Below are 17,927 nucleotides of genomic sequence, written 5' to 3' on the forward strand. Positions count from 1 at the left end.
GGATTTAGAGCCTTGGCTTCTGAGTGTTGACACAGTTGTCATTTAGAGCCAGACAATTCCTTTAGGGAGCTGACCTGTGTATTGTGAGATGTGAAGCAATCTCACAATTGCTGGCTTCTATACAATAAAATGATAGTAGCACTCTCTCTTCTGAGTTGTGACAAACAAAAATGCCTGTGGACATTGCCAGATATCCTAGAGATAGGAGCAAAATGTACTAGACAAGAGCTAAGAGCCAACCAAAAACAGGTTTTGTGAGATTGGTTGATTTTAGTGCCTATCTGTGGATGACTCTTGTAGTTCTCTAGCTGGTTGTGTAGTTTCTTGGAACGTGCCCATTAATCAAGGTTGGCTTAAAGAGGAAGGCCAAGGCAACTGAACAGGCAGAGATATGCTAGGCTTTGAATGGAGATGTTATCATGTCACACTTTCTTTCCAGACATTGTTGGTTATTACAGATAAAGATGGATTTTTTTCTTAGGCAAGGGCAGCAACTTGAGAGAAACTGTCCCACGCTGGAACCCTATTGTGGACTCCATGGGGTCTACATCTCATCTTCCCTTGGGACCCTACAGATTAGAACATTTTTTTAAACAAGCTACTGGGGCCTAGACCCTGTGTGTTCTTATTATACAATGAGCCACTAGTTGCCCTAATGTAACAATGCCCCAGCCTGGGCCCTGCTACTCTCCCCAGGCCAGGGACCTATTGTCTTACCTGAGGTTGGGGTCATAGGAGCGGCTGCCAGGCCATTCATGTTGAGGGCTGCCATCTGCTGCATCTGGGCGGCAGCGAAGGCAGCCATGGGATTCAGGTAGCCTCCTTGTGCAACCGATGCCATAAGGGCTGCTTGCTGCTGCATCAGCTGGGACAGAAGGAGTGGAAAAAATATCACACGCTTCCAGGGAGGCAGCCCTCCCACCAGGGGCTCAGCACCTAGAGACAAACTTCTGAGACCTCCTCCTTGCCTGCCTTAGTCTCCATTTCCATGGGAACCGAGTGCTTAAAACAAGGAGCAGTAAGACATTTGGTGATCTAAGTTGTGCAGGGTAGGGGAAGGGACTGACTTTGTGTGCTAGCTGGTGTGTGTAAGGTATGTTATCGTGGGAAATGACACCTAGGCTCCTCCACACTTGTTGAATGTATACAGTTGTATACAATTAATGGTAAATCTCTGTTCAGATTGGTCATATAGAAGAGACAGGAGAAGCATGACTAGACCCTCAAATGTTATTACAAGGTGAGTGGGGACTGAAGAGACTGCAGTAAGTGGTCAAAGCTAGACTTTGCTCAGAAAGTGGGTGGTGTTTGCAGGTTTAGAACCAGAGCCCTAGAGGACCTCAGGGCCACCATGCAGGGATGGTGGCTACAAGCCTGGAGGTGGAAGAGGGTGGTATTGTTAGAGAGGATGCAGCTGTGGAGGAAATTAATTGGTGGGCAGAGGCAGGGGAAAAGTGGGTACTTGAGGTCACTTCACACAACTCCTGTCAGGAGTGACCAGAAGATCTGAGGAAAAACCCCTGGGGGGGTGGAGTTTGTATAATGAGGACCAAACGCCCACCTGGCTATTACCCCATTGGTGCTTTCTAGCCTTCATATTGATTGGGGGTGATTGGGGGTGCAGGGCCACCCATCTGGCTACTCTGTCAGGGCCTTCTCTAACAACCCCTCCTTGAAAGTCAGGACAGCAGCCCCACCTCCTCCTGGCAGCCACCCCCACCTGGATTCTCCTTCTGATTCCTGAGGCTACCCTTTCTGGGTTCATACCTGACTCTTCACCCTGCGGACAGAGCAGTATGTTTGGGTAGGTATCCCTGTTCTCTAGGGCTGGTGCGGGTGAGCTCCAGAACAAATCCCCACACACCCTTGCCCCCACTTACTGCCTGAGCGTAGGCACCGTAGGCCCCGAAGGGGATGGCCATGGGGTTGAACATGCCCATCTGGCCAGCCATCTGCTGCATCCGTCGCATCGTGCGCTCCTTGTCAGTGTCTGCAAACTTGACCACCAGGCTGGAGGAGGCTCCCTGTAGCCAGGGCAGCACATGAGATCAGCCTACCCCAGCCTTCACCCCAGTTCCCTGCCCTGTTTCGTCCCCTCTCACCCCCCCCCCCTGTGTCCCATGCTCTCTGTGGGGTGCTGTACGGAGGTCACCCAGGGTTACTAAATCTCAATCCCGTCTTTTGTGGGTTCCCTCAATCTACCCTGATCCGAAAAACAGTGGTAAGGGAGATGAGACCCTGCACACAACCGCGAGGGGCCACACTCACAGGCATAGTCTGGCTGCCATGTAGAGCATTGATGGCGGCTTGCGCCTCAGCGTGGGAGGAGTACTTCACAAAGGCACACCCTGAAGGAAAAGAACAGACTGAGCCATGGCCCCGAAACCCAGAAAGACAGAAATAAAGACACACAGAGACAGAGACAGATATACTACACACACACACACACACACACACACACACACACACACACACAGAGAGAGAGAGAGAGAGAGAGAGAGAGAGAGACAGAGAGAGAGATATCTGCACACAGGCAGGGCGAGTGGAGAGGATGTGCCCCAGATGAGCATAAAATGTGAAGAGGCCCACTCAGACAGTGACAGAACGGGTGTTCTCCCCTATTGGTCGGTCTCCAAGAGGACCACCTGACGGCGCTAGCATCCTTCCCAAGCTTGCACACACACACACACACACACACACACACACACACACACACACACACACACCCTTGCTGTTGCCGTCCGGCCCACGCAGGATAGTGCACTCTTCGATGTTCCCGAAAGCCTCGAAGAGGCGGCGCACGTCGTCTTCGGATTGCTGCTTGTTGAGCATGCCCACGAAGAGTTTTCTATCTTCTAGAACAAAATTAGGAGATGCTTACCCGGGCCAAGGGAGGAGCAGTGCAGGGGCGGGCCGCCGGCAAAAGGGCGCGGCCAGAGAAGGAGGGCAAAAGGGTAGGGGAGGAGCTTTGCAAAAGGAGGCGGAGCTCACAGCCAAACGGGGGGCGGGTGAGAGGGAGGAACTTGGCGGAAGGAGGAGGGACTCTCAGCCAGAGCCAAAGCAACTGGGAAGGTGAGGGAAGGGGTGAAGCTCACAGCCAGAGGTGGGTGGGGTGGGAAGGAGGAGCTTGGCTGGAAGAAGCTAGGTTACAGGAGCGCTCAGGGGTGGTGGTTGATGGTAGGGAGTGGGTGGTGCGGGAGAGTGTAGCATCCAGAGCAAGTTGGCGTCAGAAGGGAGTGGGAACTAGTTGGCAACTAGACTCACTCTGCTTCCTGTTAGAAGACAGCTCTCAGAGAAGCTTAGTCCCTGGTCTGACTTCTGGCACACAGGCCTTATGGGCTGCCTTGTAATTTCCCCTTCCTTCTTGTAAACCCCATCTTCTCTGGTGCAAGAATGAGTAGTCATCCGGAAACCTTGGCTGGTGCCGTTTGCTCTGCCCGGAGGGTTCTGGGCAGAGTCCTCTTCTAGGACAGCCTCTTGCCCATGCGCATTATGCCTCCTCCCACTTGCCTCACTGCTTCACAGTTGGTATCTGTCTGGCTTTCCTCCCCACCATCCCATCTCCAAATTGCTCCCTGGAGAAGGACGTGAGATCTTCTGCAGCACAGGTCCTTCAATTTTAGGACCCTGTGACAGAGTAGAAGAACACTCTTTTCCTAGCCATCCCAGGTCCTCCCGCCACCAACCTGGTGCACTCATTCATAATGGATGGATTTCCACTCCTCACCTAACCTGCTGGTGATAGGTTGTCAACTCCTGGATCTGGGAGCTAGCAGCCTGGCCCTCTACCATATTTGGCTGTCCTACCCGACTCTGGGTCATGGCAGGGCTCTAAGTTTCAGCCTCACTTCATCTTGAGGGTGGGGATGGACATCGGAGAACAAGGGGAATGAGAGAGAAGATGTGGAGAGTTCAGTGGAAAGAGAGGGAGCATGGCAGGTAAAAGGGTTGGAAGCAAAAAGCAGGGAGAATCCAAATAGAAAGAAGAGAGGAAGGAAGAATAGAACCCTTAGAGAGAGGAAGATGGGGGCCTTAGAGAGAGGAAGACTAGAGAGAGCCGTAGAGAGAGGAAGATGGGGGCCTTAGAGAGAGGAAGGCTAGAGAGAGCCTGTAGAGAGAGGAAGATGGGGGCCTTAGAGAGAGGAAGATGGGGGCCTTAGAGAGAGGAAGATGGGGGCCTTTAGGATTGCCTGGGAAGCAGTCACAGACAAAGCTGAAGTGGAACGGGGATTCAGCAGAGCAATTGAAGCTCACCTCTGCCCCAACAAGGTGCCTATTAAAGGCTCCAAGTTCCTGGACCTGACTTCCAACACATCTGCAGCTAAAAACCTGCAGCTTCCTAATACCTTGCCCTCCTGCTTTTAAAACTCCCTTCCTTCCCTTAGGAAGGAGGCATATGGTGGCTCCTCTGTGATGCTGATTTAAATGCGGGACTCAGTTCCTTGCCTCACTCTGAATGTATTCCTTTATTAACATCATGACAGCTTTCTGATTGCATTAAAATTCATCCACAGTGCCTTTCTATCCCACCTCTCCCTGTTGCCAATGTTGTCCCCTGCCCCCCCCCACACACACACACAATTTGTTCTCCACTCCCCTGAGTCTCCCTTTACTATGTAGTTCTCCGGAGACCATTCTTAACATGCAGGTTGCCAAGCTGTCCCTTTGCTGACCATCTTGATAACACCAGGGAAACTGCAGCTAGCTCACTTTTTCCCAAAGCCACGGGACAGCAAAGCAGACCTGGCTCCAGACTTCTTCCTCCGATGAAGCCTACACAATGCATATGTTCCTATCTGGATTCTGAGTGTCGTGGACTGCACTCTTCCTTTCCATTCGGATTTTGGTGCCATGGAGTTATTCCTAAGGCTTGTGTTTCAGATCAAGGACTAGAAGAATTCTGAGTCTGGAGTGAGCCTTTTGGGCAGGCCTAGAATATCATACTCCTTGCCTCCCTGCTCTATAACTAATTTCTTCAAACCTCAGTTTTCTAGTTCTATAAAATGGTACAATGTAGCCTTCTTGCATACAGTTCTGAGAGTTGCTGCAGGGACAGTGCCTGGTGAGCGGTAATAACAAGATTATTTGGGATTTTTTTTTATGCCATAGGAAGAGGAAATGGGATGCTGTTGCTCCTTGGTTTGTTCTACCCTGATTTGGCCAAGAAAGTCACCTCTGCTCTGGGATGCAGTGAATTATAGCCAAGGCCTCAGCCTCTAGCTCCCGGGGGCCCTTGTTGTTGCTCTTTAAAACAGGGAGTGCCAGTGTCTGTGGGTGTGCTGAAGGTCCCAGGGGCAGGAGAGTAGCATCCCAGAAGGTAGCAGCTCAGCTCTGTATCCAGATGTCTTCTTGCCACCGGAATAAGCTTGAGTTATCAGAGTACCCACTAAAGTTAGGTGGAGATGTCTACAGCCACCACCGGAAGGGCTGGGCCACAGCATGCATGCCTTCCAGCTCTCCTCTCTGACTGTCCCCTCCAGCAAGGTTTAGTGAGAACTTGCTATAGGCCTGGGAAATTAATCTTAAGATGAACCTTGGGTGGGGGGGGGCATTAGGAGGGTGTCCTTCTGGGTTTTTCTCTTTCAGTAAGGTTGTAAGGTTGTACATGGTTCTGCGATCCCATAAGAATCCAAAACTTTTGCATTATGGATCCCAGAAACTCGGCCACGGAGGCCCAGAGACTAGTCATGCTTGGATTCTCAGTGGATGATTATATCCAGCAGCTCTGGGCTACAAACCGGTAGGGACTGGTTGGGAGACAAGACCTGCAGCCCTATAAGCTTGAGAGTCCAAACAAGGACTCCAAGGTATTCTCTTTAGCTGTCTTTGTCACCTGCTCCCTTGGGATCCCACACCTACCTGTGAGTGAGCACTTTCCCTCTCCCTCCCTCCGCTCTCCCTCCCTCTCCCTCCCTCTCTCTCCCTACTCCCTGCCAGGGATTAATCCGAAGCACGCCTTGCTACCCTTTTATTAACTTTGTCTCACTGACTGTCCTGAAATTCTTTTCTGCCTTGTTGTCAAGGATCTAGCTTTACCCAAGTGGAGGTTCCTTCCGGTGGCAGGGCTTGCAACAAGGGACCCTAGGACCTTGTTTCTCATTTGTCTCCGGTCTGCTCTCCCTCCCAACCCGCAAGTAACACCTCCCATTCCTGCAGCTGGAAGAGCTTTATTCCCTCAGAACCCCAGTCTGACTCTGAGCTTTCTCTGTCTATAAAATGCACTAGGCTACGCCTCCGGGGATGCTAGTGGAGTGTGTAAAAAAGGCAGGAGCGTAGCTTGTGGGAATCTCTGGCCCTGAAGTGAGATGGAGACCCAGGCACTCTCTCTTTTGACTTGCCTTGTCTACAGATTAGGTGCGGGAGGAGGGGCTCCATGACAATAGGAGAGTTTGCATTGCTGCACCGCTAGACACAAGTCTTGGTAAGGACAGCCCTTAAATGAGGGTTTCAGGTTGGCTTAGCCTGTCTATCCCCACCCCAGCCTCTCCTGGGGAGCATCTTGTTGGCCACACAGAGTGATTGGTCCCAGAAGGGCAAGGGGTGGTGACAGCAGAGCCTCTTGACTTACCAAATGCAAGCATCTTGATGCTAATGCCCAAATTCCAGTTAAAATTTCACTACCATCAGCACTAAATGATATTTCCTGAGTAAGGGTAGATGGCTGCTGGAGTACTAGGAACTTCCATCAGGTAGTGGATGTCTTGTTTTCTCATTCTCTTCCCTCCAGGTGCTGTGGGTTGGCTTTGCATATTGGGGAGAGCCCTGAGGTCAAGGGGAGGAGGTGGGAATAAATGGTTTGGGGCTCTGTGGCTGGTGAGGAGACAAGGGGTTGCCAAGACAGCAGTTTGAAAATCTCCAGAGATGGAGCTGGAAGCTTCTCTCCTACCCACAGAACTTTGGCACAGCTGTGGACAGGACAATGCAAGAGCCCACCAACTCCTCTTCTGGGCAGAATCTGAGCCCTGGAGCATCCCATGCTGGACCTGAGTCTCTTAGGTCCTTGTTTACTGGGGATTGCTCCTCTTTGAAGTTGCCTCTTCTGGGCAGAGCTTGGAGCACTGGGTAAACCCCTGAGGCCCACAGGCATGAATGTAGGAGCAAATATAAATCGACTGAAACCTTCCTGAAGTGGGGCACAGGGAGGGACAGCTGACAAGACAGGAAGAGCCAGGCACCCCTGATAGGAAATGAGGCTCTTTCCAATCCTGCTTTTAGCGTTTTCTGGCTCTGTAACCTTAGACAGGGCATGCATTCTCCCTGGGCAGAGCCAGGTGAGCATGAATAGAGTTGGGTTTTATGAAGTTCTTAGGACAAGGCCTCACACAGAATAAATGTTCAACAAATGCCCATTACTATGACTGTTAGCAGCCATGGCTGCTGCTTACCCACAGGATTGCTGGCTGGTAGGTCAGGTGTGGAGCCCTGGACAGTCTTGCTGGCCCAGAAAACCTGAGAAGCCAGCTTTTCCTTAAAATTTCCTAGTCTTCCCACAGTGTTATCAGGACTACTGAAGCCCCAAAGCATTTTTTAGGGTACCTCACTGGGTGGAGCCAAAACAAGGGAAACCTCCACCTGCTCTGCACCAGCTACAGTGAGCATCTCTATATGACATTTCCATTAGTTGACCACATCAGTCAAGCATCTATGGCTCTAAAGGGACAAGTAGGGACCTGAACCTGCATCTGTGTGTTCAGTTTTCAAGGTTCCCAGACTGACTATACCATTTCCAAGCCCAGAAGCCCCTGTGGTCTCTTCTCAGTTCCCTGTGGTGACCCCCTCACTGCCTCCAGAGGCAACACCCAGCCTCAGCCCTGTCCTCTACTTAGGAAGACCATGGACAGGGATCCATGTCACCACCTCCTTCCTGGGGGATTGTCTGGTGCTTACGTGATGCGGCCAGTTCTGTTCCATTGGACCCACCAGGAAAACAAACCCAGCTCTGGGTCCCTCTGAGGCTGACAGGCAGGTTGACTGTCCTCTTAGGTCTCAGGAGTCAGCTGCCAGGCCTCAGAAGAGCTCTTGCAGGAAGTGACCCAAGAGAGGAGGACAATGTCCCCCTTCCTCTCTGTTCTGCTTCCCCACTCTGTGACAGAACCAGAGCCAGTGACAGGCAGCTGGGCTGGGAACTGCCTCCTGAGGATGAAAGGCTTCCTGCCTGGGAAGAGGCTGAAGGAGACATCAAACCAGATCAAAGGCTGCTGGGATGGGGACAGCAATGGAATGCAAATGAAGACCCTCGCCCCTCTGGCTCCCATGGGCAAGGCAGTGCCAGGCCTTGATCTGACTGGGTCCCTCCAGGACTGGGCTGTTTGATGTTGGTGTGGGTTGAAGCAGAAGCTAGAAAACACATCCATTCCTTTTTCTCCTGCATTCCTTTAGCCAGAATTGGCCTCCTTCCTCTTCTCCCCTTTAGATAGAGCTACCCATGCTTTCTTACTCTCCCTAATATGTGACCTCCAGACCCTGCTCTCTATTCTCCACAAAGCAGCTAGAGTGTCAGTTATAGCCTAAGATAGAGCTTGTCCTTCCTGTACTCCACACAATAGCTTCTGTCTCTAGGAACTGTGCTGAGCCCTACTAACCCCAACTCCACTCCACTCTTCTGTGAATGAATGGCCATGGCTACTCAATAGCCAGTGCCTAACAGGCCTGGCATGTAGTACATACTCAGTGAACATTTGTTGACATGAATGAATGAATGAATGAATGAATGAATGAATTCCCTGCTCAGTGAGTATTGGGGGTGGAGATGGTATAGGGCTGGATTGATGAGAGGTGCAGGGGATGCAGGACTGACCTCAGGAAAGCCTCAGAGAGTATGAAATGAGTGTCCTCTGGAGATGATGGGCACCAGCCACAGTGAGATCAGAGTCTAGTTTAGAGCACTATGGGCATAGGGAAGTGAGAGGGATCTGAAAAGTGGGAACTGAGGACTCATGGGGTTAGAGTTTGCATGTATGTGTATTCTCTCTGCTCCCTCGCCATCATATACCATCCACACCCCTTTCTCCTCCTTGCCATTGTGACAAGTGGTACCCTGACAACTGGTACCCAAGTACCTCTCCTTTGGTCCCAAGTCTCATCTTTGGCACTTGGAAGCCTGACCCAGGCCTCAGAGCCCATTAATTTCCCTTTTCTGTGCTCATAAACCCTGAATAGGCTCTGTCTGGCCCCCTAATTCACAGCACCATCAGTCATCAGTGGCTCACTGAACTCCCAGACCTAATCTCAATGTCTGTACATGATGAAAGCCTGCAGGCCTGCCCTCCAATGTCTCAGAGCTCCCAATACCCTAGGCATGCCTGCTCTGACCCTGCTGCATCAGCAGGACCTTTCCATTTATTCAACAGCAACCAGGACCCAGATGCTGAAGTAAGCACTCTACGGGCATGGCAAACATTATTTACAATGTACAGATGAGGAAATTGAGCCACATAAAAGGTAAGGATTGTTGTGGAATAGACTATTTGTTTAGCATGTGTTTAAAATGTGTTGCATTTGATTGTGTTGCAGAATAACTGTTTAACTATGTAAAGATGTGTTGCTTTTGTTTATGTTGCATTTGTTTAACTATGTAAAGATGTGTTGCTGTTTTACTTTGCCTGCCTAAGACACATGATTGGTTTAATAAAAAAGCTGAATGGCCAATAGCTAGGCAGAGGAGGGATAGGTGGGGCTGATGGGCAGAGAGACAGGAGGGAAGCAGGAAAGCAGGATGGACAGACAGTATGTAGATGAGGAAATGAGCCTCAGGCAGCACAGAAATGGTTTGATTTAAGTTGAAAAGGCTAACTAAAAACAAGCCTAAGCTAAGACCAAGCATTCATAATTAATAATAAGTCTCTATGTCATGATTTGGGGGCTTGCAGCCCAAGAAAGCCTGGTACAAAGGATTTGTACCAAGAACTGTGACCTAGACTTTGGAGAAGGCCAAGACTCATGTCATGTGGCTGGAACGGAGTTGTTGGTCTCAGGCTTCTACCATTTTTTTTCCGGTGGAAGATGGGGCTGCATGGAGTCCTCACTCTGCCTTTGTACATCCCCATCTTTGCCCAGATAGCTGATAAAATGCCCAATAAACACACTGTTTTGTGAGGGTCAGGGCCCCAGCTCAAAACCCAGAGGGTGGGTGAGTGGGCAGGGCATTTAGAGCATGCTGCTCAGCTGCCAGGGATTAACCTCATGATCATTGCTTGTTGTCTGGAAACACCTGAAGCCCCTTCACAAGTCTCCTCTACCTCTCTGCTGAAAGCCCTTGTTATGAAATATCCCGGGTGCCAAAGAGGTAAGTCGCTGTTTTGGAGGATGGGGGCCACCTGGTTTGGGCCAGAAGAATCTTTTCCAGTCTCACAGGAAGTCTTGCCTGCAGGCACTGTCGCCTGAGCCATCATTTGACTGCAGTCTCCCTCTTCTTCCTCCAATGTCTCCCTTGTTGCTTGGCATCTGTTGAGGCCAGAGAGTTTGAGGCACATTTACGGAGACAGATCTAGAACTTGCGGTCTCTTACCACCTTCTAGAAGAGGGGGGCAAGGCAGAAATGGTTCCTTCATTCTTGTGTTCTCAGAGGTGAGAGATTGGTCTAGGGTTCCGAGTTGGGCTAGATCTAAACCCTTGGGTTCTATGCAGGTTCAGGGCAGGGTAGCTAGGGTGATTGAGGCTACACCCACTCCTTACTTCCTGACCTTCCATCTGTGACTCAGGCATCATGGCTCCCAGCAGGAGCATGAGACATGTGGTGGCTTTATCTAGAAGTCACCTTTGGCTCAGGCAGTAGTGCACAGTCATCTCTCCAGGTAACTGATTATAAATTTGATCAGCTACATTATCCTTCCCAGACTCCGCGCACAACAGACGGCCTGGTGTTCTGTGGGGACTTCTCAACAGCCGAACCCTGTTGTCTAATGGGGTTTCCGCTGGCGTCTGGCACAGTAGCCGGCATTTCTTCCATCACAGTATAATTTATAGCATAATGGGGCCTTTTTCCCCCTTTATATCATGCTGGAGCATAAATTATGGCCAGTTTGTCCTCAGCTCTCAAGGAGACAGACAAAGCAGAGCTGTGTTCCAGCTAGGGAAGGGGTTTCTGCAGGGGATGGCCAGTGGTTGGGTAGGCCACAGGAGAGGAAGGGGCAGAGGATAAGAGACCAAGGACTAGAATGAAAAACAAATTGCTAACAGGGCCATACCCAGCCACAGAGCTGCTGAAGAAATCTCAGACCTGTTTGTCTATACTAACTGCCAAGCAGGGCCTGATGTTGAGTCTCACTGCTGGGCAGGAATAAAGCCCAGGGCAGCTGTCACTGCCTGCAGATAACCTGGCCTGGCTGTAGGCTGACCCTCATGTCAGCCTTAGATCCTCCCAACTGTGGTCTTGCTTCCCACAGTCTCAGAAAATCATTATTCATAGATAGCTGCTGTGTCTCCACGAGCCGTCACTGCCCAAAGCACAAAGTGAGCCATGCCCTCTGGCCTTCCACCTATTTCTAATACTGAGGGTGGGTCATTCTAGAAGGTGGTGGAGAAGGTAATTGCTTGCATCCTAGCTATGAGGATATAAACATTTGTGTCCTGGGCTCTCATTTACACCATATCAGAGGGAAAGCCTTGAGACTGTGGCTTCTGGACATCACAAAGACTTCTGGGGTTCCTTGACCAGGGTGGGGTCTTCAAAACCCACCTGGCACTACCTCTTCCAGAGTAACCTAGTGTTAGGAATGCCTACTAAGCTCTCCCAGCAGCAGTCCCACTGGGAAGCACGCAAGACCAGGGTTCAGCTCAGAGAGTGACTTAGGTTCCTCCCTGGGTCTCTTCAGAGCCTCTGTCCTTCACTCTCTTCCTGGGAATTACTGTCATTCAGAGATAACTAACAGGAATCATGGGCCTTATAGGATGATGGTAATCAGCCGTGGCTGCTACAAAGATTTCCTGGGAATTTCCAAAATACAGGCGCCTAGGATGGCCCCAATTTCAGGTTTGATTGGTTGATCTGGGGTTCAGGCATAAGTGTTTTTGTTTTCAGGTTTGAAAGCTACTCCGACAATGCCAGAATGAAGCCATTGCTGGGAAGAGCTACTGCAAGCCTCTCCTGGCAGGGGTCTCTATTCAGGCCCTGCCTGCCCCCTTGGTGGAGGCAGGATTCTGGGCTTTGCTGGGGCTGTGAAAGATGGTAGCAGTTCACTTCCTGACACCTGAGTCCAGGCCTCCCTGCCCCTTCCCATCACTCACAGCATCATCCTGAAAGGTGCTGTGTGATTTGGGGAAGAGGAGAAAGGAGAAGGCTGTATGTCAGCCTTCCAGCGGCTTTTCAATTCCCTTCCTCTTCTCCCTTTCTCCTCCCTTTCGTCTTTACCCCTCCACCTAGCAGGCCATCCCTGCTCTGAAGAGAAGGCTTAGCTCCTCTTTCACTCTCCAGCCCTGATTTGCTCTCCAGCTTGGATGAGTGCCTGTGCTTAAGTATACATTGTGTTAACTCATGACTGATAATGGAGTCTAGAAAGACGCGGAGATGGATGGATGGTAGACATGATTAATAAAGGCTAGATATCCAGATTAAATGTTAGAAGATAGATAGATACACAGATGAGAGGAAAATGATTGCTGAAAGTAGACAGGTTTATGATGGATGGTACATAAAGAGCAATAGGTAAATGTGGGTGGGTGGATGGATGGTTGAGAGGCTTCTTACAAGTTCACATAAAGGGTCTGAACATAAAGGTCAGAAAACTTGTCACAGCTACTATAGTGTTGGCATGTGAGCTCTTAAAAGAAGGAGCCCTTGCTCGCTCCAGACTTGGCAGGAGCCAACCTGTCTCTCTCCTGTAGGCCTTGAGCCTCTGTATTTCCCAATGGGCTGTGTTTAGCATAGGTTTCAACTGAATTGGTTATTTAGAGACCCCTGAAAATTCACGTGGTTTCCCTGAGTCTACTAGTGAGCCAAGGTCAGCTCCTGAATCCTGGGTGCACCGAATGAGGACCTCCCTTCCTGGGGAAGAGGGACAGCTTCAGTCTAAGTATTTTGTTCTCAAAGGTCAAGGCCATAACCTCTAATCCCATGGAGCAGGTTGGATTCTGGAGGGTGGCAGGTCTGAATTGGCCATGTAATTCAATGGCAGTTGGTGGCCTTTATGGTGTGTGCAAAGGTGCTGCTGCTCATTCTCATGGGCAGAGGTCATGGTCTCAGAGGGAACTGTGGAAACTGACTCACCTAAAGCACTCACCGCAAACCCAGCTCTGCATGAGTACTCTGACTTTATGAAATGGGTGCCACTGTCACCCATTTTACAGATATAGAAAGTGAGGCATCGCAGAGTTTAACAGCCCTTTGGAGGTCCCACAGCTAATAAGCAGCAAGATCTGGATTTGAATCCAGGTAGTCTGGTGCCTGTGCAGCACCTGGCCCTGCCTAGCAGGCAGGGTGTCCACCAAGCTGTGGTGTACTCAGGAAGGCACATGCCCCTGAGAACTGCACAGCAAACATTATTCTAATGGCCAACGGGATCAAAAGGGGAATGTTAGTTAGCTTGCTCCAGAAAATGAAGTAGCCATCATGGGTTCCTGGCTGGCATGGTTAACCACAAAGGAGCCTGCTTTTGCCAGTCAGGGGGTTTTTCTGAAGACTTCTGCTTGGCAGCATTTGGTTATTATGAGGTTCTGTTGATAGACAGAAAGGAGATCGTACATGTCCCCAAACCTGCATGCCGTCCCGGAGCTGCCCCTGTTCCCATTTGTTATTCACCAGTCATTCACATAGTTATTAAATCAACAAATTATGTACAAGACACTGTTGAGAGAGCAGTAGGGTTTTCTGGCATGCAGCATCTTCATGGCTGAAGGTCAGGACCCTGAGAACTGGCCTACTTCCCCTTTCTAGAGGAAGCTGGAGGAAGGAAGGGATGAGGGAAGGAGGGGGTGAGGAAGGAAGGAAGGAGGGAAGGAAGGAAGGAAAGAAGGAAAGAAAGAAAGAAAAATCTGGGCGTGAGAAAAGAAACTGCAAAGAGTCTTAGCTCAGTTACAGAGAACTAGAAGAGTGGGTTTTGAAGGATAAGGCATGACCTTCCCACTGACAGTCTTAACAGAAGTGGCCAGCATGATATTTATTGTGAAGTCCTTCTTATGAAGCAGGCACTCAGGAGTAAAGAAAGTGGGTGAAGCCTCTGGCTCACTGGCTCCCTCTCCTGCTGTAGCCAGGCATCTTCCAGTCCACTTTGTGCCCTTGGTCACTGTCCCTTTTGACAGAGCAGTTAACTAAGGCTCAGAGAGGCTAAGTGGCAGGCTGAAGCTCACCACTCTGAAGCTCACAGTGGTGGAAAGTGCTGGAAGGATTGGTGCTGGTGTCTGGCAGCTGGATCACTCTTTCTCTGCTCTGTGCAGTAGCACACCTGTGAGTCCGTCTTTGGCATTCTACCGCTTAGAACTCAGAATTTGTCACTCTTCTCTTCAGAGTGGTTTTGACTCTTGCCATTCTGCAGGAGTGATTTAGACAGAAAATACCTTTCTGATCAAGGAGATCAGGTAAAGTTCCATGTCTGTACGTAGGGTCTCAGAATGGAAAGGTGAGTAGCTAGAGAGGACTTGGGGTAGTGTTGGCTGGAGAAGGAGCTGTGGAACACATTGAGGTAGGAAGGGTGAAGAGGGCAGGCTGGGGAGACCTCAAATTACTACAGGGGGACAGTGAGGCCTGGGGCTGAGTGGGCAACAAGAAAGGGACTATTCTACCCTAGACCATTCTAGAGTGAGGGGGAGGAGGTTGAAGAGGCTGATGGAAGAACTTGAGAGAACAAAGATGTGGCTCTCCAGATCCACTCTTGGAAAGAGAGTGCTCCCACCCCCTCAGTTTCGAGAGCACGGAACTTAGATAGACTACGGTAGCTGTGTCACTTGAACTTGAGGTCTGAGGCATCTCAAGTTTCATTTACCAACTGCATCTGAAATGCTCCTTTTATGGGTATATGTGATGATTTTTCAGATGCATATAGGTGCTGCTGTGGTTTAAAAACATACAAATCCATTTGAAAGCGCCTTTGAATTCAAGGTAGCTGTTTGTCATTTCAAATTCTCTTGAACAATGGATATTCAAAGAGTAACATCTGTCAAGGGGGGGAGCTGATGAATTTTTTATGTTAAAACTGGCTTCTTCACCTTGAGAAGTCTGGAAACGCTGATCAAGAGGGGCTGTAGCAGCCCCCAAGGACAGCAGGCACAGCAATCACACAAATCTCAGGTTTCAGCTCACCCAAGAGACCACAGCTCCTCATCCAAAGGGCAGGGGCCCTGGGGCAGAACCACCTAGACCTGGGGCTAGTAAGCTGCATCCAGTCCTGCCTTCCATGCACTGTTACCTGGCAAAGCTTCTGGCCTTCTCTGTGCGTCCTGTGATGTAGCCAGAATGATATAACTAGGAGAGCAAGGTATTGAATCCCTCTGATGACATGGGAAGGGCTTGGGACTGACACGGGGCACCAGCTCTGTAAGCACTGAGTGACAGTAACAAAGAGTGACAGTAACCCACAGACTGATGAGCAGGAATCTGAGTCAGTTCCAGTTAGGAACCACATATACAATGCTGCCCTAACTCACAGCTTGTCTGATCAGCTTCTAAGAAGGAGAATTGGGCATCATCTTGGACTCAGTGGTTAGGGGCTAAGGACTTGTGAGCTGTGATAAGCTCTGTATCGGAACAGGAGACTTGGTCTGGAATATGGGCTGGACTGACTGCAGCCCTGGGCTGGCCTGATGATCTGGTCTGAGGTCACAACTACTTATTTGGCTGACTGGTAGCTGTTCACGGCATGGTCACCGCCCCTCTTCTACCCTACTACACTGAGGGCATCCCTCATAGTCCAGAGCCTAATGGTATCTGCTAGAAATCCCATTCTGGTCGGCTTCACCCAGACAGTACACACAAACAGGTCTAGTTCTCATCAAACTGACCACCTCTTGTCCAGCACAGAAAGGCCTAATGCTCCCTGCTAAGGTTCAACAGTTTGCCTCTTCCAAAAATTCATACAGAGAAGTTCTAATGTGAAAGGGACCTTTGTTAGGTGAGTAGGTCACAAAGGAAGAGCTCTTGAGAATGGAATGGATTCCTTTAGAATAAAATCCTGAAGACTGGTGCCACAGCTCAGGTAGTACAGCACCTGTCTAGCATGCACACGGCCCTGGGTTTGATTCCCAGCATCTCAGAAACCAGAGGTTGGCACATGCCTGTAATCCCAGCATTTGGGAGGTAAAGGCTAGAGAATTGTAAATTCAAGATCATTCCTGGCTATATAGTACTACCTCATGAAGTGTGTTCAAGGCCAGTCTGGACTACACAAGCCCTTCTCTAGGGGTGGGGGGGGGGAGGGAAGGCGTGCATGTTCCTTTTCTGTGAAGTTGGGCTATCAGATACCAAATCTGCAGGAGCCCTGGTCTTGTATTTCCCAGCCTCCAGAACTATAAGAGAAATGTCTGAGGCTGATGAACTACCCAAATTCTGGTATTTTGTTAGAGCAGCTGGAACAGATTAAGATTCTCCCATTGAACATCTTGTCATTTCCATGACAGATATCATGTCAATAATTTCTTTCTAGAAAAATTTAGTATGTGCTTCCAAAGTCTTACTCTAAAGGGATGCAGATTTATGGTGGCATTATCAGGCTCAGTGATGGAGAGAAGATATGAAATGGCTGAGGAGGCCACCCCGAGTCCCTCAAAATGCCTCACTCAAGTTCCTATCCATTGGCTGGTCTGTGCATAGAGAGGACATTTTAAGAGAACCTCCTGCCGTGAGTCTTCCCTGAAGCTTGAAGTGGCCCACCCAGACAAGTACTTAGCACATTCCCTGGGGGAGGGGGAAGGGGTTGAGGTTATTAGTGGTGCCTAATGATATTTGCATAGACTAACAGACTTAATGCAATCATGAATGCCACAATCCCAAGAAAATAATGAAGAAATCCATTACAAAGTCATAAAGCAACTAAGTCAATACAGTAATAGCCCCGATCCCGCTTTAGCTATAATTCCATCTCCCGCGGAAGGCAATTTCACAATACTCACTGTTTCTGGACACTTTTATAAATTTCACCTTTGTTTGAGATAATTAATTAACAAAATAAAAAAATGCTTCTGGCATTTTATACAGTAAATTAGTCATTAGTCTAAACTGGCAGGCTATAATAAAATTTATGAAGATGGATGTGCCGGGGGTTTCTAACTTTTCTTCACTTGGCCTGGAACTTTCTCTGGAGGCTGCCTGGTGGCATAGCTTACATGTACACAAACAGAAACTTAGAAAATGGGGTTGAGATCCATCCATGTTTGCTTGGTTTGTGGGAGCCCCTGGGGAACCTACATCCTCTGCCTCAGAGTCTTTGGTTGGTGATTGTTTCTGGGCCATCATTTGCAAAGACCCACACTGGTGTCCACAGCAGCAGCTGCTGCTTTTCAAAGAAGGGGTCATTAGGGCTGTTCTCTCTAAGACCCTAGGAGAGGACCTTCCCCTGCCCCTGCCTTGCTTCCAGGGTTTCCCTGCAGTTCTTGGCTTCTGTCGGCATGTAGCCATATCATACCAGTCTGTTTTCATTATCACATCTGGATCCCCCACCTCCCCTGTGCTGTTGCAGCATTCCCTCCTAAGGACACCAGTCATAACCGACATCCCCTAACCCCCTATGACTATGTCTTACCTCGACTACGTCTCCTTCTAAGTAAGGCCATTCCCATGGCTTGTGAGTGGGCACAAATGTGAGGGACACTATTCAAGCTACTATATTCACTAAGCCTGGGTGAACACTGCCCTTATTTAACCCCAGGCAATGGAATAGGCTGGGCTACCAGTAACTAGAAGATGGCTTGCCTAGCAGGGGCTGGCTAAAAACACATGGTTTTCAGAGAAGTTATAAGACTGGCTGGAGAGGTTCTGTGGGCTCCTGCCTGAAAGGGTCACC

At 49.7% G+C, this 17,927-nt stretch overlaps 1 protein-coding gene across 50 annotated transcripts in view; it reads right to left on the reverse strand.

Moving 5' to 3' along the window:
• Celf4 (CUGBP Elav-like family member 4) overlaps positions 1–17,927 on the reverse strand; it is a 275,189-nt gene that overhangs the window by 20,679 nt on the left and 236,583 nt on the right. For 28 of the 50 annotated variants that reach the window (XR_007835666.1, XM_051202194.1, XM_051202192.1 and 25 more), the window contains exons 4-7: positions 2,727–2,855; positions 2,269–2,348; positions 1,881–2,024; positions 718–865 (exon numbers count right to left, since the gene is read on the reverse strand). Coding sequence is in view for 49 of the 50 variants with exons in the window: in XM_051202194.1 (XP_051058151.1) it covers positions 718–865; positions 1,881–2,024; positions 2,269–2,348; positions 2,727–2,855 (501 nt within the window). In the remaining variant the exon portion in view is untranslated. The remainder of the gene's footprint in view (positions 1–717; positions 866–1,880; positions 2,025–2,268; positions 2,349–2,726; positions 2,856–17,927) is intronic. The other 22 variants (XM_051202193.1, XM_051202185.1, XM_051202167.1 and 19 more) reach the window with 1 other exon arrangement.

Source organism: Phodopus roborovskii, unplaced genomic scaffold, assembly GCF_943737965.1.
Source record: "Phodopus roborovskii unplaced genomic scaffold, PHOROB, whole genome shotgun sequence".
Classification (NCBI taxonomy): domain Eukaryota; kingdom Metazoa; phylum Chordata; class Mammalia; order Rodentia; family Cricetidae; genus Phodopus; species Phodopus roborovskii.